Below are 27,758 nucleotides of genomic sequence, written 5' to 3' on the forward strand. Positions count from 1 at the left end.
CTGGTCAGGAGATGCTGATGATGAGGGTCAGACTGCTGCTGTACTGAGTGGGGCACGTGATGGATGCAACTAATTAGGCTTGCTGAGACGGTAGCATTTAAACAGGTGTATACTGGCTGATCAAGGATAAACACATTAACATGCTTTTTATTCAAACAAGTTTTAATATGAGTTGGATGATGAAGACTTGCTTAATATATCACTGCAAAAAAAAAAAAAAAACCTGTAGAAAAGAAACATAAGGGCGTCCGGGTAGCGTAGCGATCTGGTCCGTTGCCCGCCAACACGGGGATCGCCGGTTCGAATCCCTGTGTTACCCCTGGCTTGGTTGGGCGTCCCTACAGACACAATTGGCCGTGTCTGCGGGTGGGAAGCCGGATGTGGGTATGTATCCCGGTTGCTGCACTAGCGCCTCCTCTGGTTAGTCGGGGCACCCGTTCGGGGAGGAGGGAGAACTGGGGAATAGCGTGATCCTCCCATGTGCTACGTCCCCCTGGTGAAACTCCTCACTGTCAGGTGACAAGAAGCGGCTGGCGACGCCTCATGTATCGGAGGAGGCATGTGGTAGTCTGCAGCCCTCCCCGGATCGGCAGAGGGGGTGGAGCAGCGACCGGGACGACTCGGAAGAGTGGGGTCATTGGGCGGATACAATTGGGGAGAAAACGAGGGGAAAATTCTCCCCAAAAAAGAAACGCAAGATCAGGATAAAGAGCCAACGTTGTGAGGCAGAGGTATGTCTGAATCCTTGTAGTTTATTGGTTCGGAACTTGGTTGTGATTGGCTGGTTACGCCTTTCTGACCCTCTGCACTCAGGTCAGTCGTTATTAAAATAAATAAATGGAAAATAAAACCCTTTTAGAGTTGCTCTTGACAATTATCCTAAGTAGGTGTGAGCGGCTTCAGAAGAACTTTTTCTTCCCCCTAAACTGGATCTTTGGAGGATTTCCTTCTCATGCTGAACTCACACCAAAAGCTGCATATTGCTTTAAATATGCTAGTGCTACCAAGTAGCGTGAGTAGCACCACAGTTTCGTAAGTTCACGTGACGACACCATTAATAAATATACATTACATATTAAATACAGCATCAGCTACAGCGACAGCGTGTTCGACGCCATTGAAAACCTACCAGAGAATCCAACAACTTCGCTGACCGTTCACCTTGTTAATACTTCTTATTTCAGTCTCTGTATCATGCAACTCCAGAAACAAATCAATCTGTCCTCCATTTTGGCCTCTCTTCTCCGGCATGACAGCTGGGTCATGGCCTTGTGATCCCAAACAGAAGTGACTGTGGCTTTGTTCCTTCGGGATATTTGGTGGCACGTGAGGAAGCCTAAAGAAACAAAGCCACGAGTCCCAGCTTTCCGCTTACTTCTCATTTATTCCTGTTGCCTTGCAGCGTTTGGTGGGAATGAGGCGTCACAGCTCAAACTACCCTAATCGAGAGGTTTCCGAAAAGAAATACACAGAATGGATAAACTTGTTAAAAAAAGTAGACTACAGTGTTGAGTAATGACACCGGTCTGCCTACATGCCAGTCGGCACAGTTGAACAACACTCGGCACACAATCCAAATTCCTTTCCAGGAATCAAAACTGTGACGTTAATCACACTCATTCATCTCCTGCTTAGTTTAATATCTGAAATCTTCAGCTCGTTGGCAAGTTAAGCAGATGGTCCTCTTCATTTTATGAAAGACTTGAATGAATGCGAAGCTGGAAAGACGACACAGGAAGTGTAGAAGAGTACTGAGGTATTGTGTGCGGGGGCTTCAACTTTGCATTGTGACTAAAATTCTGTCATGTTGCATTTAAGAAAAGCATAGCGGCGTCTCACGCAGGGTCTCGGGGTGGACGTTCTCATCAACCTTCTGTGCTCTGACAGTACTCAATACGTCAAGTCTTCCTTCTGGATGTCTAATCTTCTTCAAACCGACAACCTTCATCAACAGTTGAAGAGCTGCTACAGGGTTACTTCACACTGGGTGCCGCAAGTAGAGTTGGGGCGCAACATAACTGGAAAAAGGAGTCGAAATTCCTGAGTGGTCACGTCACTTCTAACACCAGCGTGAGTCGGAGCAAGATGGAGGTCAGGCCCAGCGACTTGAGACAGCACGCCTCATCTGTGGCTGGACAAAATGAACAGTTCACTTATTACGTCTTCTAATAGGAGTTCATAGCAAAGAAAAGTGTCTGTGAATTATGGGTTTGCAAAAACATCTGCCTGAACAGGTTACCCGCCTGGAATGTAAAATGATCGAGAGATATATTCATGAGCTTTACCTATCAAGTGTTCTTTTCCTTTTCCTTTCATGAGTCTTGGGTTCTCTGGGGGGGGGGGGGGGGAGAAAATCACAATCGCTGTGAACTCCAAGTACAAATGGTGAACAACAATTTAAAGAACACGCCGACAGACGGACTCACCAAACACAATGAGACGTGTGTGGGTATCGGTTGAGCCCAGAGGATTCTGGGCCGTGCAGCGGAACATGGAGCCATTGAGTTCGGCAGGAACTCGTTCCAGTATGAGTTCTCTGCCGTCATGCGCCTCGCGGCCATCCAGTAGATGTCCACCAACCTTGGTCCAGGTGAACAGGGGTTCAGGAAACACCCCATTCTGTAAACAAAGCAATGAGGTAAAACACTCTATTCCCTGTAGAAATAGTTATAGATGCCATGATTTAATTATTCATTCATCATCAGCCGCTCCTCCGGGGTCGGGTCGCGGTGGCAGCAAGCTAAGTAGGGAACTCCAGACGTCCCTCTCCCCAGCAACGCCCTCCAGCTCCTCCTGGGGGATCCCAAGGCGTCCCCAGGCCAGATTGGACATGTAGTCCCTCCAGCGAGCTCTGGGTCTACCCCGGGGTCTCCTCCCAGCTGGCCGTGCCCGGTGAACCTCCAAAGGAAGGTGCCCAGGAGGCATCCTAATCAGATGCCCGAACCACCTCAACTGGCTCCTTTCGATGCGAAGGAGCAGCGGCTCTACTCCAAGCTCCCTCCGGATGTCCGAGCTCCTCGCCCTATTTGATTATATTAAATGGTATCTGTCTCCACCGTTCCACTGACATCAGTGACTAACGTACAAAAAATTGAATTGCTTACTGCAGATGACCCGAGCTGGAACCCCTGGACTGTAATCCGGACGGTGTCACCGACCTTGGCTTTGTTAGGGCTCATCGACAGCTTCGGCCCCCTCGGAGCAGCTGAAAGAAAAAGTTATGCCAACAGAAGTCCCAGTTTTAAAACGTTTCATTCCTCACCTCTGGTTATGATGGTGGACCCCAGCATGTCTGTCACTCCACTTGAATTCACTTTGCTAAATTACTGTTTCCGATCTTAACCCCGCAAGGACCTACCGAGGTGCTTGGCATAGGTTATTCCCCGGGCCTCCTGGCTTTAGGTGGGAGTGATGAGGCTTTTGTGAGAATTAAGCCATTTTGTGGTTTAGCCACAGTCAGCTCGACAATGCAGACTGGACTCATTAAAGGACAGTGTCACCTGTTTTGAACCCACACCTCATTAAAAGGTTGTCGAGCATCATTTAGATTAATACAGATAAACGTCACTGATTCCCTCAGTATTGAGAAACTTACCACTTTCCTGGATCTTTATGCTAGGCTATAATATACTCCAATGGGGCAATTGCTTAAAGCAGTGGTTTTCAATCAGGTCCACGGGCACCAGCAGTACTGCTAGTTTTCTATTCTAGCAGGTTAGTCATTACATTCACCTGTTGTTTCAGTTATTCAGCCACAACCAAAGCTGTACTTGTGAACAAGAAACAGAAAAAATATATATTTAAAATGTTCCTTTTTTGGCTATACTCTTTTTAGGGTCATATTCTGATTTTTTTTTACCCTTGCTGCTAGGGTTTTCAACTTCACAATTTTCAGTGTTGGCACCCCAACTTGTGGATTGGATTGTAGAGGTATAGAAGGCTGACCTCCCTCAGAGTATTTTTAAAGTAGTTTTTGGGCGGCACTTCTTGCTGTGAGCACTGTCGCCTCAGGGCAAGAAGGTCCTGGGTTCGAACCCCAGGGTTGTCTAATCTTGGGGTCATCCCAGGTCGTCCTCTGTGTGGAGTTTGCATGTTCTCCCCGTGTCTGCGGTGGGTTTTCTCCAGGTGCTCCGGTTTCCCCCACCATCAAAAAGACATGCATGTTCGGGTTTATACTCCTGTCTGTGCCCGATCAAGGCATGGCAAGACGAAGTGGAGTTGGTCCCCGGGCACTGCACGGCGGCTGCCCACTGCTCCTAGCTACACAGCTAGGATGGGTTAAATGCAGAGCGTGATTTCCCAACGGGGATCAATAAAGTTACATCATCACAACCAGGGAGGCTTTACACCTGGAATAACAGGAGAAGGTACTGAGCTACCTGCTAGAAGAGAAAACCAGCAGTACTGCTGGTACCAGAGGACCTGATTGAGAACTACCGGGTTAAAGTTGTAGCTGGGTTCACGGGGTTTTCACTATCTGTTCTACTAAGACAGTCAGAGAAACTTGTGGATGTATTTTTTTATGTCTGTGTGTGCAGTCTGAAGGTGTGGCGAGTGGTGAGTTTAGCCTAGCGTAGCTCAGAGTCTCCTCGCAGTAGAAGGGAAATACACCTTTGAAGCTGATCAGTAAGGCTTTTAACGCGTTAACCTAGCGTTAACATTTCCAAAAGTACATGCAAAAATCATAAAAATCATTCGTTTGCCCTATTTTTCCGTAATACTCATATCTGTCGTCGTCCGCTGTAGGAGAAGAAACTGGATTATGTGTTTTACAGAACAATAGTTCAAAATGATAATCTGGTTTTTATAATTTTGCATGTACTTGTGAAACATTTACAGCTTATACCTACTGCTAGCACATCCGCTTTTAAAACGAAATTTCTTCTCTGAAAATTGGCGTTCAACTTCATGGGCCGTTGAAGTGGTGATTTTAGTTACTTTAAATTTAGTTACTTCAAAGTTCCTTTGTCCTGTGTAGTGTCCGTTATTTTGTCCAGTGTGTGTAATATGCTTTTATCCATCCATCCATTATCTGAACCGCTTATCCTGCTCTCAGGGTCGCGGGGATGCTGCAGCCTATCCCAGCAGTCATTGGGCGGCAGGCGGGGAGACACCCTGGACAGGCCGCCAGGCCATCACACAGGGCCGACAAACACACACACTCATACCTAGGGACAATTTAGTACGGTTGATTCACCTGACCTACATGTCTTTGGACTGTAGGAGGAAACCGGAGCACCCGGAGGAAACCCACACAGACACGGGGAGAACATGCAAACGCCACACAGAGGACAACCCAGGATGACCCCCAAGGTTGGACTACCCCGGGGCTCGAACCCAGGACCTTCTTGCTGTGAGGCGACCGTGCTAACCACTGTGCCACCACGCTGCCCTATATGCTTTTATCAGAAATGTGATTCCATACACCACCACACGCAGTACATAGTACACTCATTTCTCTACACCATATTGCATAGAAAGATTTAGGTTTCTATATATAATTATAGTATAGTACAGTCTATAGTATACCTAGTTTTTATTCGAAATTAGGTGATCCTAGTGTTTTGTTGTTCAACTTCCAAAACATTTTTTAAGTCCACATGTCTTTATATTGAGCATCTTACTGAGAAAAGACATAATCCTGTACAGCTATATGTAGTAAATTTACTTAAATCCCTGAACTAAGTGGATGATAATATTTTGGGATTACCTCCTGAATCTGTCTTTTATGTAAAATGCTGGAATTAGGGATTTTTTTCTTCTTCCATATTTATTTATCCCTGCCAGGCAGCAGGTAGCCTGGGAGGGGATTATGTGTGTGTGTGTGTGTGTGTGTGTGTGTGTGTGTGTGTGTGTGTGTGTGTGTGTGTGCGCGTTTTCTCCTGGATGGCCCCCTTGCTGTTGTGGAGAAGCTTGCGTGTACCAATGATCCCAAAAGCTATGCCGTCCGGAGCTCGGCTCCTGGTAGGGTCACCCAAGGCGGACAGGTCAAGGGGGAGATTCCAGACGAAGCGCGATCCAACAAAGACCTCAACGGTGGAACTGGAGGAAGATGTCTTCAGAGGGCGGATGAAGGCTGCAGAGGGTGGTCCTCAATCGTCTTGGTTCTCTATGCTAGTGTTTCTCAACCGGGGGTCCGCGGACTCCTAGTGGTCCATGGTGTAATTGCAAGGGGTCCGTGAAAATAAAATATCTTTAAAAAAAAGATCCTATGACATTTATAGAAATAAGATTATTTTACTCAAATGTGACTGAGACCTTTATCTACCTAAACTATAAAGGGTAACAGGACTTTTTTCTCTAATTACATCTGTTTCACAAGTGTCATTTATTGTATTTTAATAAGAGATCTCGCTCCCGTTTGCATTGTTAAAAGTTACTGCATAAAAATTCTGTTGTTACATATATCTGAAAGTTACTGAATACATATTCTGTTTTGTTACATATATCTGAAAGTTACTGAATACATATTCTGTTTTGTTACATATATCTGAAAGTTACTGAATACATATTCTGTTTTGTTACATATATCTGAAAGTTACTGCATAAGAACTCTGTTTTGTTAACCATATCTAAGTTACAACTGAAAGCTCTTATTTTTGCCCCAAAGAGTGAATAAATGCTATAATGCAATTTAAAATGCAGTTTCTACTGTTTCTATCAAATTGCAACCCCCCTCCCCCAAGATCAGGTGGAGGGGTCCTCAGGGTAGATCAAAAATACGCAGGGGGTCCAGGACCCCAAAAAGGTTGAGAACCACTGCTCTATGCCATTGGACTCTGGCCACCCCCTGCCAAGGACCGTGTGGTGGCTGCAGGAGCACCAGCCACTCCACGTGAAAAGCTGTCATGCGCAGGCATCCTCCCATTATGTGGCTCCAGGATCAACCTCTACACCCACCTGAAGACCCAGAGGGACCCAGAGGGAGGACAGTCATACTCGACCCCGAGTGACTGCCGATGATGATGGGAGTGTGTGTGTGTGTGTGTATCTCGCAAACTACTGGACCTATCAGCCTAACTTTTTTTGTGCACAGTTTTGAGTGGTCGGTAGGCTAGAAAAGTGAACTATATGAAGTTCTATATACTACCAAATATACCACTATACCACTACCAAATATACCACTATACCACTACCAAATACCACTACCAAATATACCACTATACCACTACGAAATACCACTACCAAATACCACTACCACTACCAAATATACCACTACCAAATATACCACTACCACTACCAAATATACCACTACCAAATATACCACTACCACTACCAAATATACCACTACCTAATACCACTACCACTACCAAATATACCACTACCAAATACCACTACCAAATATACCACTATGAAGTGAACTATATTTGGTAGACTAGAAAAGTGAACTATATCGTAAATGAAGTATAAATACACTTCATTTACGATTTATGAGTGTAAGATGAAGAACTTCTCGTGGTTGTAGTGATTCAAAACCTTTGAAAAACCTGTTCTATACCGCAACTGAGTGTGGCGCACCGGAGAAGAGGAGATACACCTGGCGGGGGATCTGCAGTCTACTGAGTGCACTCTTCTAGTTTATATTTGAAGTCTTTCGTCCATAACAAATCCATTTCAACACATATTACTGAATACATGTTCTCAGCAGTTGTACAACCACTTCTTGTTTAGTTTGAAATGGCTCCACTTACACAGGGTGACCTCGGCCTGCATGGGCATGGACAGGGCCGGGTGTTTGACCACACAGCTGAAGAGCGCCTCGTTGTCCAGCTGGGGGTTGAGGCTCCAGGTCAGCATGGCTCGCACTTCCATGGTCCCGTCACGAGCAACCTTTCGCTGATGCTGGAAGTAATAGAGTGGGTCTGTGCTCTGGACCCACCGAGGGAACTCCCGGCTCACCACGGTCTCGGGGATGACCTCCGTGGTCGGGTTGGGGTCCGGCTCGAACCCTTGCTCTTCATCCTCTTTCATTGTGGGGCCCTCCTTGCCCAGCTGAGGCAGCTTTCCCTCTTCCTCCAGCAAAGACAGAGACCTCTGCAGTTTGGTCTCATCTGGGTCTTGGCTGATGAGAAGCTGGGAGCTTTGAACACCCCCTTTGTCCTTGGCCTGGCTCCTTCCTGTTCCCTGAAGTTTACTCTCGTTCACCAATGATGAGGAGGACTGGCCCGAAGGCACAACTTCAATAAGTTCACCGTCCCGCTTGAAGTACACCTGAAAGGAGTTGTGAGATGAAACTTATGAGGTGAAACTTGTGAGTTTCTTCTGAAAACTCAGCATTTCAAAAAACTGAACTGACCTAACATATCTAAAACAAATTCAGAAAATTTCTCCATATTTTAGTCAAATCCACTCTGGAAAACACCAAATTAGTTATTTAAAAGGATATGAATTTTCAAAACATCTTGTCCTAGATATCGTGTAAAAGATGTTCATGGATAAGACTGTACTTCAGTCATCCTTAGTCAAGCCCTGCTCTCTACTGTGGATGGTTCACTCCTCTCTCCTCATTTCTTTTTTTTTTCCTTCAATTTTTCTCCCCAGTTGTACTTGGCCAATTACCCCACTCTTCGGAGCCGTCCCGGTCACTGCTCCACCCCCTCTGCTGATCCGGGGAGGGCTGCAGACTACCACAAGCCTTCTCTGATATATGTGGAGTCGCCAGCCACTTCTTTTCACCTGACAGTGAGGAGTTTCACCAGGGGGACGTAGCGTGTGGGAGGATAACGCTATTCCCCCCAGTCCCCTCCCCTCCCGAACAGGCGCCCTGACCAACCAGAGGAGGTGCTAGTGCAGTGACTAGGACACATACTCACATCCGGCTTCCCACCCACAGACACGGCCAATTGTGTCTGCAGGGACACCCGACCAAGCCGGAGGTAACACGGAGATTCGAACCGGCGACCCCCATGTTGGTAGGCAACGGAATAGACTGCCATGCCACCCAGACGCCCCTCTCACGTCATTTCTAACTGTAGTTGGAAGATGTTTGGCCTCTTTTTCTTCCATTTCACAAAGCAATTGGAGGTTTGGTGGAGGCTTGCTGCTCCTCTGAGCAGTCTGGCAGCAGAACCAGAATCAGAATGGGTGTTTTCGTAGATTATGACATCTGAATCCAGGTTTCAGCTCACCTGAGGAGCTGGTTTGCCTCCCGTGACGATGCAGACCAGAGTGAAGTTTTGGGCCTCATAGCGACTGAAGGGAGCCGGACTATCGGCGGCCACCACTGAAATGGACTTTGGAGGTGCTACAGAAAAAAAGAAAACAAGATAAGCAGGTTACAAGTGCAAGCCGAACCTCTCCGACCCCCCGCAACACACAACACCATAGAGCCCCCACTGGAATGTTAGTACCTTCTTCATCAAGTCTTTTTTTTTTCTTCTTTTTTTTTTAGACCAGTTTTCTGGTTAAAGGCCTATCAAGTAGGACACCCCCGACAGAGCACAAATATACACTGCAAAACGCCGTGTCAAAATTACCACACATTCAAGTAAGAAAACCGGCAAAATAATCTGTCAATATGTCTCGATGCTCAAAAACACCGGTGTAGATATCCCAGAAAAGGGGCATCTATTCCGTTGCCTACCAACACAGGGATCATCAGTTTGAGTCCCCGTGTTGCCTCCGGCTTGGTCGGGCGTCCCTACAGACACAATTGGCCGTGTCCGTGGGTGGGAAGCCGGATGTGGGTATGTGTCCTGGTCGTTGCACTAGCGCCTCCTCTGGTCGGTAGGGGCGCCTGTTCGGGGGGGAGGGGGAACTGGGGGGAATAACGTGATCCTCCCACGCGCTACGTCCCCCTGGTGAAACTCCTCACTGTCAGGTGAAAAGAAGTGGCTGGCGACTCCACATGTATGGGAGGAGGCATGTGGTGGTCTGCAGCCCTCCCCGGGTTGGCAGAGGGGGTGGAGCAACGACCGGGACGGCTCGGAAGACTGGGGTAATTGGCCGGATACAGTTGGAGAGAAAAAGGGGGGTGGAGAATTAACAGAAATGAAACACTTTAACTCTGCAGTAGTGAGTCTCTCCTCCTACCGATGATGGAGAGGAAGATGCTGCTGGAGGACAGAACAACTTTGTCTCTGAGCATCCGGTCGTAGATTCCCACATGACACTCATACAAGCCGTCGTCCTCCATCTGCACCTCAGGGAGCCTGACCACAAATACAAGAAACCATTACAAGATGAATACACTTACTATTATTCAACTTTTACTTAACCTGGTAGTGCAATTAACATTAATCTACGACTACTACTACTACTACTACCTTCTACTACTACTTTCGGCATGAAACATGAAACCCTGAACATGGTCTTTTACTGACAGACTCTCCCTCTCTTTCTCTGTTTGTTCATATTTTACTCTCTGTACACAAGACTAAAATCAAGCACAAGCCCAGTTCCAGATTCAGCTCTATGAAATCTAAGAGGCAGTACTTTGATAAATTGATGGGGTCTGGGGTTCAGCCTGAATAGATGGTGAGAAGCATGCAAAGTTGCTCATTTAGTCTGACTACATCCGCCAAAACTACCTTCAAATTACAAAGCTTTTCCATCAGTTTTTTCTTCTTTCAGCTGCTCCCATTAGGGGGCGCAACAACGGATGTTTCCATCTCTTCCTGTCCTCTGCATCTTCCTCTGTCCCACCAACCACCTGCATGTCCTCCCTCACCACATCCATAAACCTCCTCTTCGGCCTTCCTCTTTTCCTCTTCCCTGGCAGCTCCATATTCAGCATCCTTCTCCCAATATACCCAGCATCTCTCCTCCACACATGTCCAAACCATCTCAATCTTGCCTCTCTTGCTTTGTCTCCAAACCGTCCAACCTGAGCTGTCCCTCTAATATACTCGTTCTTAATCCTGTCCTTCTTCGTTACTCCCAATGAAAATCTTAGCATCTTCAACTCTGCCACCTCCAGCTCCACCTCCTGTCCTTTCATCAGTGCCACTGTCTCCAAACCATATAACATAGCTGGTCTCACAACCATCTTGTAAACCTTCCCTTTAACTCTTGCTGGTCTGTCGTAAATCACTCCTGACACTCCTCTCCACCCACTCCACCCTGCCTGCACTTTCTTCTTCACCTCTCTTCTGCACTCCCTGTTACTTTAAACAGTTGACCCCAAGTATACAAAATCATCGACCTTCGTCACCACTACTCTTTGCATCCTCACCATTCTACTGTCCTCCCTCTCATTCACACAGTATTCCATCTTGCTCCTACTGACTTTCATTGCTCTTCTCTCCAGTGCATACCTCCACCTCTCCAGTTGACAAGAAACAAGAAAGGGCTCAGAGCTGATCCTTGATGTAATCCCACCTCCACCCTGAACCCATCCGTCACTCCTACCGCACACCTCACCACCGTCACACTGCCCTCATACATATTCTGCACCACTCCTACATACCTCTCTGCCACTCCCGACTTCCTCATACAATACCACACCTCCTCTCTCGGCACGCTGCCGTATGCGTTCTCTAAATCTACAAAGACACAATGTGACTCCTTCTGGCCTCCTCTATACTTCTCCATCAACATTCTCAAAGCAAACATCACATCTGTGGTGCTCTTTCGTGGTATGAAACCAAACTGCTGCTGGCTGACCATCACCTCTCCTCTTAACCGAGTTTCTATTACTCTTTCCCATATCTTCATGCTGTGGCTGATCAACTTTATACCTCTGTAGTTGCTACAGCTCTGCACATCACCCTTATTCCTAAAAATGGGGACCAGTATGCTTCTTCTCCAGTCCCCAGGCATCCTCTCACTTTCCAAGATTGTGTTAAACAATCTAGTTAAAACTCCACTGCCATCTCTCCTAAACACCTCCACAGGTTGTCATCTGGACCAACCACCTTTCCACTCTTCATTCTCTTCATAGCTGCCCTCACTTCATCCTTGCTAATCCACCACACCTCCTGATTCGCTATCCCCACATCATCCAACCTTCTCTCGCTCTCATTTTCTTCATTCATCAGCCCCTCAAAGTACTCCTTCCACCTTCGCAACACACTCTCCTCGCTTGTCAGCACATTTCCATTTCCATACTTCATCACCCCAACCTGCTGCACTTCCTTCCCAGCTCGGTCCCTCTGTCTAGCCAATCGGTACAAGTCCTTTTCTCCTTCCTTAGTGTCCAAACTCTCATACAACTCACCATACACCTTTTCCTTTGCCTTTGCCACCTCTCTTTTTGCTTTACGCCACATCATTGTACTCCTGTCTACTTTCTTCATCTTTCTGACTATCCCACTTCTTCTTTGCCAACCTCTTCTTTGCTGTACTTCCTCATTCCACCACCAAGTCTCCTTGTCTTCCTCCCTCTGTCCAGATGACACACCAAGTACCTTCCTAGCTGTCTCCCTCACTATTTCTGCAGTGGTTGCCCAGCCATCCAGCAACTCTTCACTACCACCCAGTGCCTGTCTTAACTCCTGCCTGAACTTCACACAACACTCTTCTTTCTTCAACTTCCACCATTTGATCCTTGGCTCTGTCTTCACTCTCTTCCTCTTCTTGATCTCCAAAGTCATCCTACAGACCACCATCTGATGCTGCCTAGCTACATTCTCCCATCACCACCTTGCAGTCGCCAATCCCTTTCAAATTGTGCCTCCTACATAAGATATAGTCCACCTGTGTGCGCTTTCCTCCACTCTTATCCTACTCCATTTCTCCTCCCATCCACACCGTGGTGGAAGAGTTTGAACCCATTCCTGTAAGGAGTGGGTGCAAACTGGCTCCTGGCCTACCTGGTTTCTTGCACACAGTATATCCACCTTCCTTCTCTCCATCATATCAGCCAGCTCTCTCCCTTTACCAATCACAGTGCCAACATTCAAAGTTCTGACTCTCACCTCCACACTCCTACCCTTCCTCCTCTCCTGCTGGACATGCCATCCTCCTCTCCCTCTCCTTCGCCCAACAGTAGCATTGTTTCCACTGGCACCCTGCTGGCCAACAGTACCGATGGTGGTCGTTGGTAACCCGGGCCTCGAGTGATCTGGTATGGAAATCTGAATTTTGAGCCGCATATTTGATTTGGCAAAGGTTTTACGCCGGATGCCCTTCCTGACGCAACCCTCCCCCATTTATCCAGGCTTGGGACCGGTATTAAGAATGCACTGGCTTTTGCATCCCCAGCCACTAGGGATGCACAAGGTCAGAAATTAGTAATTGATTACTTTTTCAGAGATCAAACTCAGCAACAGCTGTGTAGTTACTGGTCCTTTAGTGGGCAGGTCTCCACTGTTTCAGCTACAACACAGATGATAAGATGTATGGCAGTTGCTATTATAGATTGACTATAGATTCATTTATCCTTTATCAATTCAGGATCATGGCGACCTGGAGTCTGTCCCAGCATGCACTGGGCAGAAGACGGTGAGATGCTCTGGGCAGGTTTTTTTTAGTCCATGTCAGGCCTGCACACACAATCCATTCACAGTTATAGGAAATAATAATCAAGTCTCCGGGTGATCGGACATGCTTTTCTTTGGACTGAGGGAAGAAATCCACACAAACGTGGTGAACAGGAAAAGTTCACAGAGAAGAGCTTCGATATAACACGGGACCTTCTTACTGTGAGGCGATGGCGACGTCCACGAAGTCACGATACCGCTGCTGTGACTCAATAATTTAACATCTATGCATGAAAGTAGATGATGAACCCAATGAGACCAATCCCTTTTTGTTCTTGTTGTTTTAAAGAACTATTAATACCCTCATTAGCAGTACTACCAAAATTTTAATAAACTGCAGATTAAATTCATCTGAACATCACAAAAGGAAATAACAAAACACAACAAGCTGTCACTTAGTAGTGATTATCCTACCGCACGGTGGACTGATACACCAGGTCCTCCGGTCGGTGGGTGTCCTCCATGTTGGAGTAGTTGGTGTTGTACATGGCATCGTAGGTAAAGATTTTATGCTTAGCGGTCCCGTCGTCCAACACCTGTGAAGGAAAAACAGATTTCATCGCATCACTTCAATCCTGACATTCAGTCTCTAGTAACCTGTCGTGATATTTTACCCATCCCTTTTAAATGACTGCGGGGTAACAGCTCTGTCTATATTACAGAACCGTCTGAGCCAACACAAAGGTTTCTTTTAGCCGACCTAAAGTCTAGACTTAAGACTTTATGGCCTCAACGCCACTTGGATCTCCCAACGTCCTGCCTAGGGGATATTATGTTAGATGACTCAGTATTTTTTTAAACCAGTTCCCAAATCAACATTCAAAACCAAGGGCGTCCCGGGTAGCGTGGCGGTCTATTCCATTGCCTACCAACAAGGGGAACTTCGGTTCGAATCCCCGTGTTACCGCCGGCTTGGTCGCCGGCTTGGTTGGGCAGCAGACACAATTAGCTGTGTCTGCTGCCTGTTTGGGGGGGAGGGGGAACTGGGGGGAATAGCGTGATCCTCCCACGCACTACGTCCCCCTGGTGAAACTCCTCACTGTCAGGTGAAAAGAAGCGGCTGGCAACTCCACATGTATGGGAGGAGGCATGTGGTAGTCTGCAGCCCTCCCTGGATCGACAGAGGGGGTGGAGCAGTGACTGGGATGGCTTGGAAGAGTGGGGTAAATGGGGATGGGGGGGAATTTTAAAAAAAACAAACATTAAAAACCAAAAAAAACAAGTGTGACTGAGAAGCTGTCATCTATGCCTTTTAATGGGATGGACGACACCTGTTTCATCCATCCCTGAAAACAGACTGGGTAAGTGACCTAAATCCACCTTAATCGGACTCAACAGTCGGTCAGACTTCGGGCTCAGAGACCTGTATTACAATAGTACTACAAACCTGTAGCACTTGTACGACTAGTCTGTGCTACAATAGTACTACAGGTCTGTAGTACCAATTCTGACATGTGTCTAGTTTCACACACATTTCAGCAAACCTCAGACCTCTCTACTGCAGACGCTCGATAAAAGGTTTTATGCAGACAGAGAAACTCTTCTGATGGTTCTGGTTTTCCTTTTTTATATACAGGTGACCCTCTCACACCTCCAATCTTAGTTTTTGAAGTAAGACACCTTGCTTTCACTTCTTAGTTTTTCTCAGTTGCTTAAATACAATCCTCAAATGATAAGCTGCATTCTCAAAACAGCGTCAAACACCACACCGTTAACTCATTTGTCCATAACACCAAATAACTTTATAAAACACTATATAGCACCATATAACACTATTTAACACCGTATAACATAATGACACTATGTAACACACTATATAACACTATATAACTCTATATAACACTATATAATGCCATATAACACTATATAACTCTATATAACACTATGTAACACCATATAACATAATATGACACTATGTAACACTATGTAACATCATGTAACACACTATATAACTCTATATACACTATATAACTCTATATAACACTATGTAACATTTTAGAACACAATATAACACTATAAACACCATATAACACCATGTAACACCATATAACAACTATATAACACAATGTAACACTATATAACACCATAGAACACTATTTAACACTCTGTATCACTATATAACACTATGTAACACTATATAATGCCATATAACAATATGTAACAGTATATAACACTATATAACACCATGTAACACTATATATCACCATAGAACACTACGTAACACTATGTAACACTATATAACACCATAGAACAATATGTAACACTATATAACACCATAGAACACTATGTAACACTATGTAACACTATATAACACCATAGAACACTATAGAACACTATGTAACACTATATAACACCATAGAACACTATAGAACACTATGTAACACTATGTAACACTATATAACACCATAGAACACTATGTAACACTATGTAACACTATATAACACCATAGAACACTATGTAACACTATGTAACACTATATAACACCATAGAACACTATGTAACACTATATAACACCATAGAACACTATGTAACACTATGTAACACTATATAACACCATAGAACACTATGTAACACTATATAACACCATAGAACACTATGTATAACACTAAGTAACACTATATAACACCATAGAACACTATGTAACACTATTTAACACTCTGTATCACTATATAACACTATGTAACACTATATAATGCCATATAACAATATGTAACAGTATATAACACTATATAACACCATATAACACTATATATCACCATAGAACACTACGTAACACTATGTAACACCATAGAACACTATAGAACACTATGTAACACCATAGAACACTATGTAACACTATGTAACACTATGTAACACTATATAACACCATAGAACACTATGTAACACTATGTAACACTATAGAACACTATGTAACACTATGTAACACTATATAACACCATAGAACACTATGTAACACTATGTAACACTATGTAACACTATATAACACCATAGAACACTATGTAACACCATATAACTCTATGGAACACCATATAACACTATAACACAATATAATGTCTGACAGTTTTCACACAAACTGCAAATGGTAAACACATTTTTGCAACCATGTAAACACACTTCACACAATTGACACAAAAATCAGTGAACCAAGTCTTGTTAATCAAAATGGATGGTATGCTCATCAGTCAAATTCTATCGCTCTCACATTGCATGTATTCATGTTCACTACACAAATCCTCAACATGCAAAATAGTAAAACCGACAGTTAACACACCGACACTGTGACGTGTTGAAATGTGTCCGAACAGACAGGAGAGACTGGATGACTGCTGAGATACTACAGTCACATTTACACTATCTTCCCAGTATTTCCTTCATTACAGTATCCATCCATTATCTAAGCCGCTTATCCCAATTGGGGTTGCGGGATGCTGGAGCCTATCCCAGCAGTCATTGGGCGGCAGGTGGTGAGACACCCTGGACAGGCCGCCAGGCCATCACAAGGCCAACACACACATCCACACCTGGGCACAATTTAGTACGGCCGATTCACGTGACCTACATGTCTTTGGACTGCAGGAGGAAACCGGAGCACCTGCGGGAAACCCACACAGACACGGGCAGAACAGGCAAACTCCACACAGAAGACGACCCGGGATGACCCCCAAGGTTCGACAAACCCGGGGCTTGAACCCAGGACCTTCTTGCTGTGAGGCGACCGTGCTAACCACTGCGCCACCCCTCTTTACAGTATTTCTGCAATTTTTTTTTTTATAATCTTTGTGTGCAGAACAGTCTTTCCTGACAGCAGCAGTAGACATGGTAGTCTATAGACTAATGATAGCCATATGGCGACCATCAGGTGTTAAGGTCAGTATGTAAAGTAAGTATAGTGAAGTGAAGTGTAGTGTTGTGCTGACTGTTGTGCAGATTGTACTTACAATTTTGAGAAATTAGACAATGTTTCAGGAGTTGCACTTAAGCAATTGTGAAAATTTGTAAGCAGCATTTCAGTATGTTTATTTTTTTGTCTGTTTTGACGTACAAACACGATGGACGCGTTGGAAAGTTTGAAGCGTCATCTGTCTTAAGCACGGTAGTGGACGTGTTCCTGGCAATGAAGCGCTTTGACTTTCAGTCTCCTCTCAGCGGCACTGGAATAAAATAATCTACGATAAGACCTAAAGTGAAGGCAGAATGTGATAAAACAAGCACATTAATAAAAACAGGTCATAAAGTGCAGTCAGGAGAAAAGCTGAACAAGTCGCCGTGCCGTTCTGTAAACTGATGTTGTTGTACTGCTCATAAAGTTCAGGTACACATAAACACAGCTTCCTTCCCTTTTGTAAATGGCATTAAAAAAAACATTCTACACGACAGCCTTGGGTTTAGGCGCTGATGTACCCTGCATGTCGATTCTCTGCAGTGGGTTGAAAAGCCCCGTGGCACTGAATTCTGGGTGAGGGCTATAAGAAATAAATTTGACTTGACAGCAAAACACTTTGTCTCCATTGAGCTCAACGGCTGAGGTGCATGCTAAGCCCTTCTTGCCCCATGAGGTGAATGGACCTCTACAGGGGCACTGCAAAGTCCTTCTTGCCCCATGAGGTGAATGGACCTCTACAGGGGCACTGCAAAGTCCTTCTTGCCCCATGAGGTGAATGGACCTCTACAGCGATGCTGCAAAGCCCTTCCTGCCCTGTGATGTGAACGGACCTCTACAGGGGCACTGCAAAGCCCTTCCTGCCCCACGAGGTGAATGGACCTCTACAGGGGCACTGCAAAGCCCTTCCTGCCCCACGAGGTGAATGGACCTCTACAGGGGCACTGCAAAGCCCTTCCTGCACCGTGAGGTGAATGGACCTCTACAGGGGCACTGCAAAGCCCTTCCTGCCCCATGAGGTGAATGGACCTCTACAGGGGCGCTGCAAAGCCCTTCTTGCCCCACGAGGTGAATGGACCTCTATAGGGGCACTGCAAAGCCCTTCCTGCCCCACGAGGTGAATGGACCTCTACAGGGGCACTGCAAAGCCCTTCCTGCCCCACGAGGTGAATGGACCTCTACAGGGGCACTGCAAAGCCCTTCCTGCCCCACGAGGTGAATGGACCTCTACAGGGGCACTGCAAAGCCCTTCCTGCACCGTGAGGTGAATGGACCTCTACAGGGGCACTGCAAAGCCCTTCCTGCCCCATGAGGTGAATGGACCTCTACAGGGGCGCTGCAAAGCCCTTCTTGCCCCACGAGGTGAATGGACCTCTATAGGGGCACTGCAAAGCCCTTCCTGCCCCACGAGGTGAATGGACCTCTACAGGGGCACTGCAAAGCCCTTCCTGCCCCACGAGGTGAATGGACCTCTACAAGGGCACTGCAAAGCCCTTCCTGCCCCGTGACGTGAATGGACCCTGCCCCACGAGGTGAATGGACCTCTACAAGGGCACTGCAAAGCCCTTCCTGCACCGTGAGGTGAATGGACCTCTACAGGGGCGCTGCAAAGCCCTTCTTGCCCCACGAGGTGAATGGACCTCTATAGGGGCGCTGCAAAGCCCTTCCTGCCCCATGAGGTGAATGGACCTCTACAGGGGCGCTGCAAAGCCCTTCTTGCCCCGTGAGGTGAATGGACCTCTACAGGGGCGCTGCAAAGCCCTTCTTGCCCCGTGAAGTGAATGGACCTCTACAGGGGCGCTGCAAAGCCCTTCCTGCCCCGTGAGGTGAATGGACCTCTACAGGGGCGATGCAAAGCCCTTCTTGCCCCGTGAAGTGAATGGACCTCTACAGGGGCACCTCGTTTCCATGTCTTTGTATGGAAGCCCAGATGCATTTGTGTTTCAGCTTAATGGAAAAATGTGCAGGGGTGTAAAAATATTGCCTCTAACAACATCCAGCGGTATTTTTAGACTCTTTTGCTTTCAGTGATGCTACAAGCCCATATTTTTATCAGCTGAGATGAATTCTGAAATGACCCACTGTTCTCATACATTATTTACTACAGTATCATGGCATCACCAATTACTGGCATCACATCCATTTTAAAGATGGAAACAGAGTAGCGAAGCGGTCTATTCCGTTGCCTACCAACACGGGGCTCGCTGGTTCGAATCCCCGTGTTACTTACAGCTTGGTTGGTGTCCCTACAGATACAATTGGTCGTGTACTGTTTGTACCTCCTCCGATACATGTGGAGTCACCAGCCGCTTCTTTTCACCTGACAGTGAGGAGTTTCACCAGGGGGATGTAGCGCGTGGGAGGATCACGCTATTCCCCCCAGTTCCCCCTCCCCCTTGAACAGACGCCCCGACCAACCAGAGGAGGCGCTAGTACAGCGACCAGGACACATACCCACATCCGGCTTCCCACCCGCAGACACGGCCAATTGTGTCTGTAGGGACGGATGCCCGACCAAGCCGGACCCCCACACTGTGACATTTTTAAGGTAATATTGACATTAACAGTCTTACGATGGGGTCAGCTGGCAAGTCAACGGTAAAATAATGTACTTCAGTCCATGTGTTCTTACCCGAAACCAGACGATCTCTCGGAGGTTGCCATCCGTCCGGAAATTACACTTGAGTGTCACCGTGTCCCCGATAACAACAGGAGGGAGATGCTCAATTCTGACAGTTAAGTAACCTGTTGATGAGAAAGGACAGTTTTGATACGTCTTAATACAACATTTTATGGTCTTAAGATGCTTTTTTTATTCTTTTTATTCTTTTTTATTCACAGGAGTTGAAACTCAAATGCATCATTAAATACCACGTCATCATACTTATCACCGGTCAGCAATTAATCATTTTATGGTCTTTCTAAATTTCTTAATTTGTTTAGAAATCGATAAATTCAGAAAGACCATAAAAAATATTAATTTCTTCATTTATTTAGAAGAGGCAAAAGTGGATTTCAACTTCCAGAACCATGATGTGTACTGTCAGACAGGATGGTTTTTCTGGACCAGTTTTCATGACACTGTATCGACACCGTAATGTTGTGCAACCAGCAACCAAATGACTGAAAGCCCCATGCCACACACCCAAATACGACACCCTCTGCAGGTTTTTAGGCGTTTATTAAATTCTGCTGCTTAGGTAAATCTGATAAAAGTTAATTTACTCTCAGCCCCCGGTGTTGGTGGAGAAAATGAAAAGTTTTACTTTCAGTTGAGCCGGAGGCATTTAGTCGTGTATTCCAGCCACTTAGTCAGCAAGTTTATAGAGGCGAATGCAATGAACAGGAAACAAGCGGTACCTGAGGACCTGATTGAGAACTAATGATATGCGAGAAAAGATTCCCTTCAGGTCACATTGGAAATGTGGAAGTCTGTTATGGTTCCTCTGTTTCATCAACGGCAGCTTCAACATATGAGCAAAAAAGACCCTTCTGTGTATATTATATTCACGTGGAGAAAAACGCGTTCTGTCCGAACACTGCAGTGTGTACTGTATAGTATATAGTACATACTGTACATACTGTATAAATAGTACACACTTCTATATCAAAATGTTAGAAGTCTGGAAAAAATCATGTATGCTAAAAATGCCTAGATGTGTACTATTTTCACCCAAAAATATCTAATATGGATCAACTGGACGCAACTCTGGAAGAAAATGGCGACTTTGTGTGGTTACCGTGGAGATATGGAGAACGGTTTCCGCCCAAAATTTCTCTACCAAGACGGCGGACACCGAGGCGATTCAGCAGCCACACATGTAAGATTACGGTGTGATCTCAAAAGGCCGGACCCAAGTGGGTTCATCTGGGGTTCCTACAAACGGGAGGGCTATTGAGAGATAATCAACCCAGCAACATTAAAGTTATGCATTTAATTGCATTGTGTGGAATCGTTATCTTGATGCTTGCAGGTAGGCTTTAGTTGCCAGTGGCTGATGGAAGTAAACATAGTTTTGTCCTAGCTGAAAGACATCGTGCTTCTGTCTGTGCAGTGGGTGGGTTGAGTTTTAAGGTTGGACATATTTAATCATTTAGGCACGGTGGTGCAGTGGTTAGCGCGGCTGCCTCACAGCAAGAAGGTCCTGGGTTCGAGCCCCGGGGTAGTTCAACCTTGGGGGGGTCGATCCACATTGTCCTCTGTGTGGCGTTTGCATGTAAATTGTCCCTAGGTATGAATGTGTATGTGTGTGTGTGTGCCCTGTGTGACGGCCTGGCGGCCTGTCCAGGGTGTCTCCCCGCCTGCCGCCATATGACTGCTGTGATGGCTCCAGCATCCCCGCGACCCTGAGAGCAGGATGAGCGGTCGGGATAATGGATGGAATGTTAAATCATGTCGTCTGCACCGTTCAGCACTTTCCCCGGCTGTGAAATTCATGGCTGGGGTGTAAATAATGAAAATGATTAAAAGGGTTACCATGGTAACATCTATGTTTGGTAGTAAATCTAATGAGAAAACTTCGCTTTTACTTGGTCATATTTATTTTCTACAGCAATTTGGTGACACTAGCGAAAAGATGTGTTCATGGTATCACTCCCTGCTCAAGGGACATGAGTAAGTTATGGGATAAAAGTCCATCTGTTTAACTGTACGGCACATTGGTGCAGTTTCATTTCGGTAAAATTGCATGGCCAATATGTAGATGTATGTGCTTTTCACTTTGGAAAAAAATGTTTTTTGAACGTTTTCATGGTTTTGTGGGCAAAGTTCATGTTTAGCACAGAAAACTTGTGTTAATATGCACAGAACAGGTGCTCTGCATGTGATAACATGAGGATCATCATCATCAGGTCGAGTATCCTCGGATGGATCTGACCCGCTCACGCCACCCGTCTCTGTCCTGCATAGCAGCTGGAAGGATGGACATCCTGTGTCGTTGACAAGTTGATTGGCGTGATTTCTTGCAGGCCTTCTCACGCATGTCTTTCCACATTTGGTGACCAAAGCATGAGTAAACATGAGTATATGATGTGATGTGTATATGATATATATATATATAAAAGAAGTCAGCTGGTGGCAGGGCCCTTTCCTATCGGGCCCGGTTCTTGTGGAATAACCTGCCTGCTGCCATCAGACAATCAGAGTCTGCTGAGTCCTTTAAATCCAAACTTCAAACTCATCTTTTTGTCTTAGCTTACAATTAGTTGACTTTAAGTTGGGTGCTTCACAACCTGTACTGCATGGCGGGTCGGTTTCTGTCTCAATGAATTTACCAATCACTGTTCTGCCAACCAGATTATAGATATAGATTGATTATTGCAAACTGTTCTCTTCTCTCACATGTCTTTTCTCTCTCTCCGAATGATGTCTTCTCCTTTCTCTTCCGTGTGTGTGAATGGTGCGATGCGAGTCTCTCTTGTGTGCACGTGCAGGCTGTCCTCCTCCCAGGTCTCCGTGGTGATGGTGGTCGTCACCTGGACACTGCTTGGCATCCCCCTCATCACATATCTTTTTATATATCTTATAAATCCAGATAATTTTGTCATCCCGTTTCAATGTTACATCCTCTCTCACTCAGCTGTGTGACTAGTGTGTTTTTCTTGTCTCTTCTCCTGCGTATGTGAATGGTGTGATGTGAGTCTCTCTTGTGTGCATGGGTAGTCTGTTCTCCTGTCAGGCCTACGTGGTAATGGTGGTTGCGTGGCTCGGATCCTGGGCTGTTCCGGTGGCACCTGGACACTGCTTGGCACCCCCCTCATCATATTCTTCATATATGTTATAATCCATCCATCCATTATCCGAACCGCTTATCCTGCTCTCAGGGTCGCAGGGATGCTGGAGCCTATCCCAGCAGTCATTGGGCGGCAGGCGGGGAGACACCCTGGATGGACTGCCAGGCCATCACACAGGACTGACACACACACACACACACACACACATTCATACCAAGGGACAATTTAGTATGGCCGATTCACCTGCCCTACATGTCTTTGGACTGTGGGAGGAAACTGGAGCCCCCGGAGGAAACCCATGCAGACATGGAAAGAACATGCAAACTCCACACAGAGGATGACCCGGGACAACCCCCCCTAAGGTCGGACTACCCTGGGGTTCGAACACAGAACCTTCTTGCTGAGGCGACTACGCTAACCGCTGCGCCACCGTGCTGCCCATATGTTATAATTCCATTATAATTCTGTTATCCTCTTTCAATGTTCTATTCTGTAAATTGTGTACACACAACACCCATTGCACGCTGTCCGTCTTGTTGCTCTCCCCGAGGTTTCTTCCTATTTTTTCTCCCTATTAAAGGATTTTTTCGGGAGTTTCTCCTTATCTGACGCGAGGGTCTAAGGACAGGATGTTGTGTTGCTGTAAGGCCCCCCGAGGCAAATTTGTAATTTGTGATATTGGGCTACACAAATAAAATTGACTTGACTATATGTGGTGACTATATGTGGTAGTGACCGAAAGGGTGAGATCGTGGATACAAGTGGCTGACCCCGTAGGGTGTCTGGGCTCAGCCTTAGAGATAGGGTGAGGAGCTCGAACAACCGGAGGGAGCTCGGAGTAGAGCCGCTGCTCCTTCACGTTGAAAGGAGCCAGTTGAGGTGGTTCAGGCATCTGATTAGGATGCCTCCTGGGCGCCTTCCTTTGGAGGTTTACCGGACACAGCCAACTGGGAGGAGACCCCATGGTAGACCCAGAACTTGCTGGAGGGACTACATGTCCAATCTGGCCTGGGAATGCCTTGGGATCCCCCGGGAGGAGCTGGAGGGCGTTACTGGGGAGAGGGACGTCTGGAGTTCCCTACTTAGCTTGCTGCCACCGTGACCCGACCCCGGAGAAGTGGCCGATGATGAATGAATGAATGAATATATGTGGTACACATGGGTATCACATGTAATTACATGGAAATTACATGTGGTTCTTCAGTAATCATGTGACATTAATGTAAAACAGCATTAGTTAAAATAACCCCCGGAACTGTTAAACAAGACTCACCCATCTGTATTTCTATATCTGTATCTGGGCTCATCCACTCACACTGGGTAGTCTTTATGGCAATGTGCAGGAGACGAAGGAGCTGATTGTGGACTTCAGGAGGTCTAGAAGCTGCAGCCACTCCCCCATATACATCAATGGGGTGGAAGTGGAGCGTTTCTCCAGCTTTAAATTCCTTGGAGTCCACATCAGCGAGGACTTCTCCTGGGGCCTCATGTATCAATCGTTACAATGGGCAAATTTGTTCTTACCCATCCATGGAATTTTTTAGCCCTCAAGATTGTTTTGACAGTCAGTAGCAAAGCATGATGGTTATTTGTAATTCCTTCCTCCTAACATCTATTGTCTACCTCTTGCAACGAGCAATCACCCAGGCCTGCAAAGACATCAGTGTTAGCCAATCGGGGTCTAAATTCAGGGGTTACCCAGGTTCTACACTGGTCTCTGAGACAAACTTCAGGGGTAAAAAATCCCATGGGTGTGTAAGAACACATTTGCCCATAGTAACGATTCATACATGAGGCCCCTGGACATCAAACACCCAGGCCCTTGTGAGAAAGGCCTGACAAAGCCTGCATTCCCTGAGGAGGCTGAGGAGCGCCCGTCTATCCCCCAGAATTCTCACCAACGTCTACCACTGCACCACAGAGAGCATCCTGACCAGCTGCATCTCAGCGTGGTACGGCAGCTGCACCTCAGTAGACCAGAAAGCTCTGCGGCGGGTCGTCAAGGCGGCCCAGCATATCACCGGTACCCAGCTCCCAGCCATAAAACACATTTATCACAAACGCTCCCTTCGAAGGGGGTCTCAGCATCAGCAGAGAGCCCACCCACCCCAACCATGGACTGTTCTCCCCCCTGCGCTCTGGGGGGCACTACAGGAGACTCAGAGCCAGCACCACCAGGCTCAGAAACAGCTTCTTTCCCCAATCTGTTACCCACCTGAACCTGGCTACCCACTGAATGTCTGTAAATATCTGTATACTCATGCTCTTTTTTTTTTTAACTTTAGCTTTTAGTCTTGATCTGTGCATATCTTATTCTATGTTTACTATGTTTGTCTATGTCTGTCTTGCACTGTTTCGCAGCACTGCATCCCTCTTTTTTTTTACCCATGTGCCTGCACACTGTTTTTAATGACAATAAATTGAATTGAATTATGGCAGGTAACCGCTGCCTGGCCTCAAGGTAAGGGTGCTGGAATAATCACTCCATGTACAAACGGTCCCGCAGGCCGAGGACGCCGCAAATCCCCTGAATGATAATGGACGGCCCCACCTCCACCATGCTGGCCTCAACACTATGACGTCAGCCTGCCTGCAGATTATTTTTCCCATGTTTTTCTCCCTAATCCCCCTCCAGCCTTTCATCCACACAGCCTGCCGTTTGCCGAGCGATGGCTTGGTCCACTTACACACACACACACACACACACACACACACACACACACACACACACACACACACACACACACACTAGAGTGGTCAGATTGCCACATTTTGGAGTGCTGGTGTGTGGAGAGACATCCCTGAGACAAGTGATTATAATGGTGTCTGTAAACAACGACCGGCAGTCCTTGAACTAAATGCAGCAGAAAGAAACATATGAGATTAAGGTGCTGAAATGAGACAGTCCAGACTCATGTCTCCTATTTCAAATGTTACTGTGCAGTATTGTTATTGTTAAAATGTTACTTTTGAACACTTTTTTAACATGTTTAAATGTTACTTCTGCTTCCGGAGTGGGAAGATGGCGGCGTAAATTCACGTTTGCGGCAGCCTCATCCAGTACCGATGAGGGAAGATGGCGGCGCAAATTCACGTTTGCGGCAGCCTCACACAGTACTGTCCATGCAGTGTCTTTGTCCACGTCTGCGTCCAAGTTTTGTCTTCGTTTGATGGCTGGGAGAGCTGGCGCTGGATCAGCTGGGAGAATTTGGTCTGCTGCGTTCTGTGGGCCCAGGGACCACAGCCCTGACCAGAGCTGCACCCGAAGAGGAAAAACCGAGGGCAGTCTGACAGGACGCGGAAGCGGGGCAGGCTAAGCTAACTGCTATCCCATGTAGACCGACAGTTCCAGTAGCACCGAGGGTGGTCTGACGGCGGCCTCGCCTAGCCTTGACTGTGTTTTTAGTGTTGTCGTGTGGAGTGCGGGGAGGTGTGTCGAAGGTGTCTGGCTGGGAGAGCTGGCATTTGATCAGCTGAGGGAGCCTGGTCTGCTGCATCCTGTGGGCCCAAGGACCACGGCCCTGACCGGAGCTGCACCCGAAGAGGAAACACCGAGGGCGGTCATCCTGGCTGGCGTTTGTTCTCTGGGCAGTGATTTTTTTTTCTTTACTTTAGATATATGTGTTAGTTTGGATATATGTGTTCTTGTAGTTTTTGGATATGTGTTTTTGTTTTTGTGTTGCACTGCCGTGGGCTGGGGGAAACATTTCATTTCATTTCATGTGCACAAGTGCATGAAATGAAATGACAAATAAAGTGTTTCTGATTCTGATTTTCTGATTCTGAGTACAAGTGGCTGAAATGAGTTTCCTCCGTAGGGTGTCTGGGCTCAGCCTTAGAGATAGGGTGAGGAGCTCGGACATCCAGAGGGAGCTTGGAGTAGAGCCGCTGCTCCTTCGCATCAAAAGGAGCCAGTTGAGGTGGTTCGGGCATCTGATTAGGATGCCTCCTGGGTGCCTTCCTTTGGAGGTTTACCGGGCACAGCCAACTCAGAGCAGACTCCGGGGTAAACCCAGAACTTGCTGGAGGGACTACATGTCCAATCTGGCCTGGGAACGCCTTGGGATCCCCCAGGAGGAGCTGAAGGGCGTTGCTGGGGAGAGGGACATCTTACTTAGCTTGCTGCCACCGCGACCCGACCCCGGAGAAGCGGCGGATAAATGAATGAATGATTCAGAGTAGTATGACCGCTTCACGGTGTCACAAAGAGAAAAGGTTCTGATATCAGATTTTTATCAGATTCAGGGTTACATCGTGTTTTTATTGCTCTTAAGGAGTTTCCTTTCCCATCTGGTTCATTCAAGTCCTATCTCTCCACTCATGATGCATTTTTCTCCCTAAATGGAGGAGCAGAATCTGCCCTGTTCTCGAAGGAGAGATCAGACTCGTTCACTTATAAACAAGCTGAAGCATTCCCGTCTGAAGGGATGAAGGGCAGAGGTCCATCCACGTGGAACCACTTTCTGTGGAGACGACCAGCGCTTCAATAAATGTGAGTGCTGTCTTTTAATCACGGGGCTAGGTTTCATATTCAGGACAGTCACCACGAGAATCCTCTGTCATCCTGCAAAAACCCAGCCTGACGGGGAACTATTAGATATTCCTCTGAACTCCTAAAATCAGAACAGAGAGAAATGTGGATCTGCTCTGTGATGACGGATGATGAGCAGCAAAACCGATAACCAACTTTTGATCGTTAAGTTGAAGACACCATAATGATGAGA

At 46.5% G+C, this 27,758-nt stretch overlaps 1 protein-coding gene across 1 annotated transcript; it reads right to left on the minus strand.

The window, feature by feature from the left end:
- Positions 1–2,048: 2,048 nt before the first annotated feature.
- On the minus strand, positions 2,049–25,594 carry igsf21b (immunoglobin superfamily, member 21b). The gene is made up of 10 exons (XM_056275177.1): positions 25,531–25,594; positions 19,934–20,046; positions 13,836–13,957; positions 10,033–10,151; positions 9,129–9,244; positions 7,692–8,211; positions 3,105–3,205; positions 2,427–2,619; positions 2,286–2,330; positions 2,049–2,125 (listed from the first exon to the last, which is right to left on the minus strand). Exons 1-10 carry the CDS (start codon positions 25,592–25,594, stop codon positions 2,049–2,051), a joined length of 1,470 nt encoding a protein of 489 aa, XP_056131152.1.
- Positions 25,595–27,758: the final 2,164 nt, after the last annotated feature.

Source organism: Lampris incognitus, chromosome 2 (genome assembly GCF_029633865.1).
Source record: "Lampris incognitus isolate fLamInc1 chromosome 2, fLamInc1.hap2, whole genome shotgun sequence".
Lineage (NCBI taxonomy): Eukaryota > Metazoa > Chordata > Actinopteri > Lampriformes > Lampridae > Lampris > Lampris incognitus.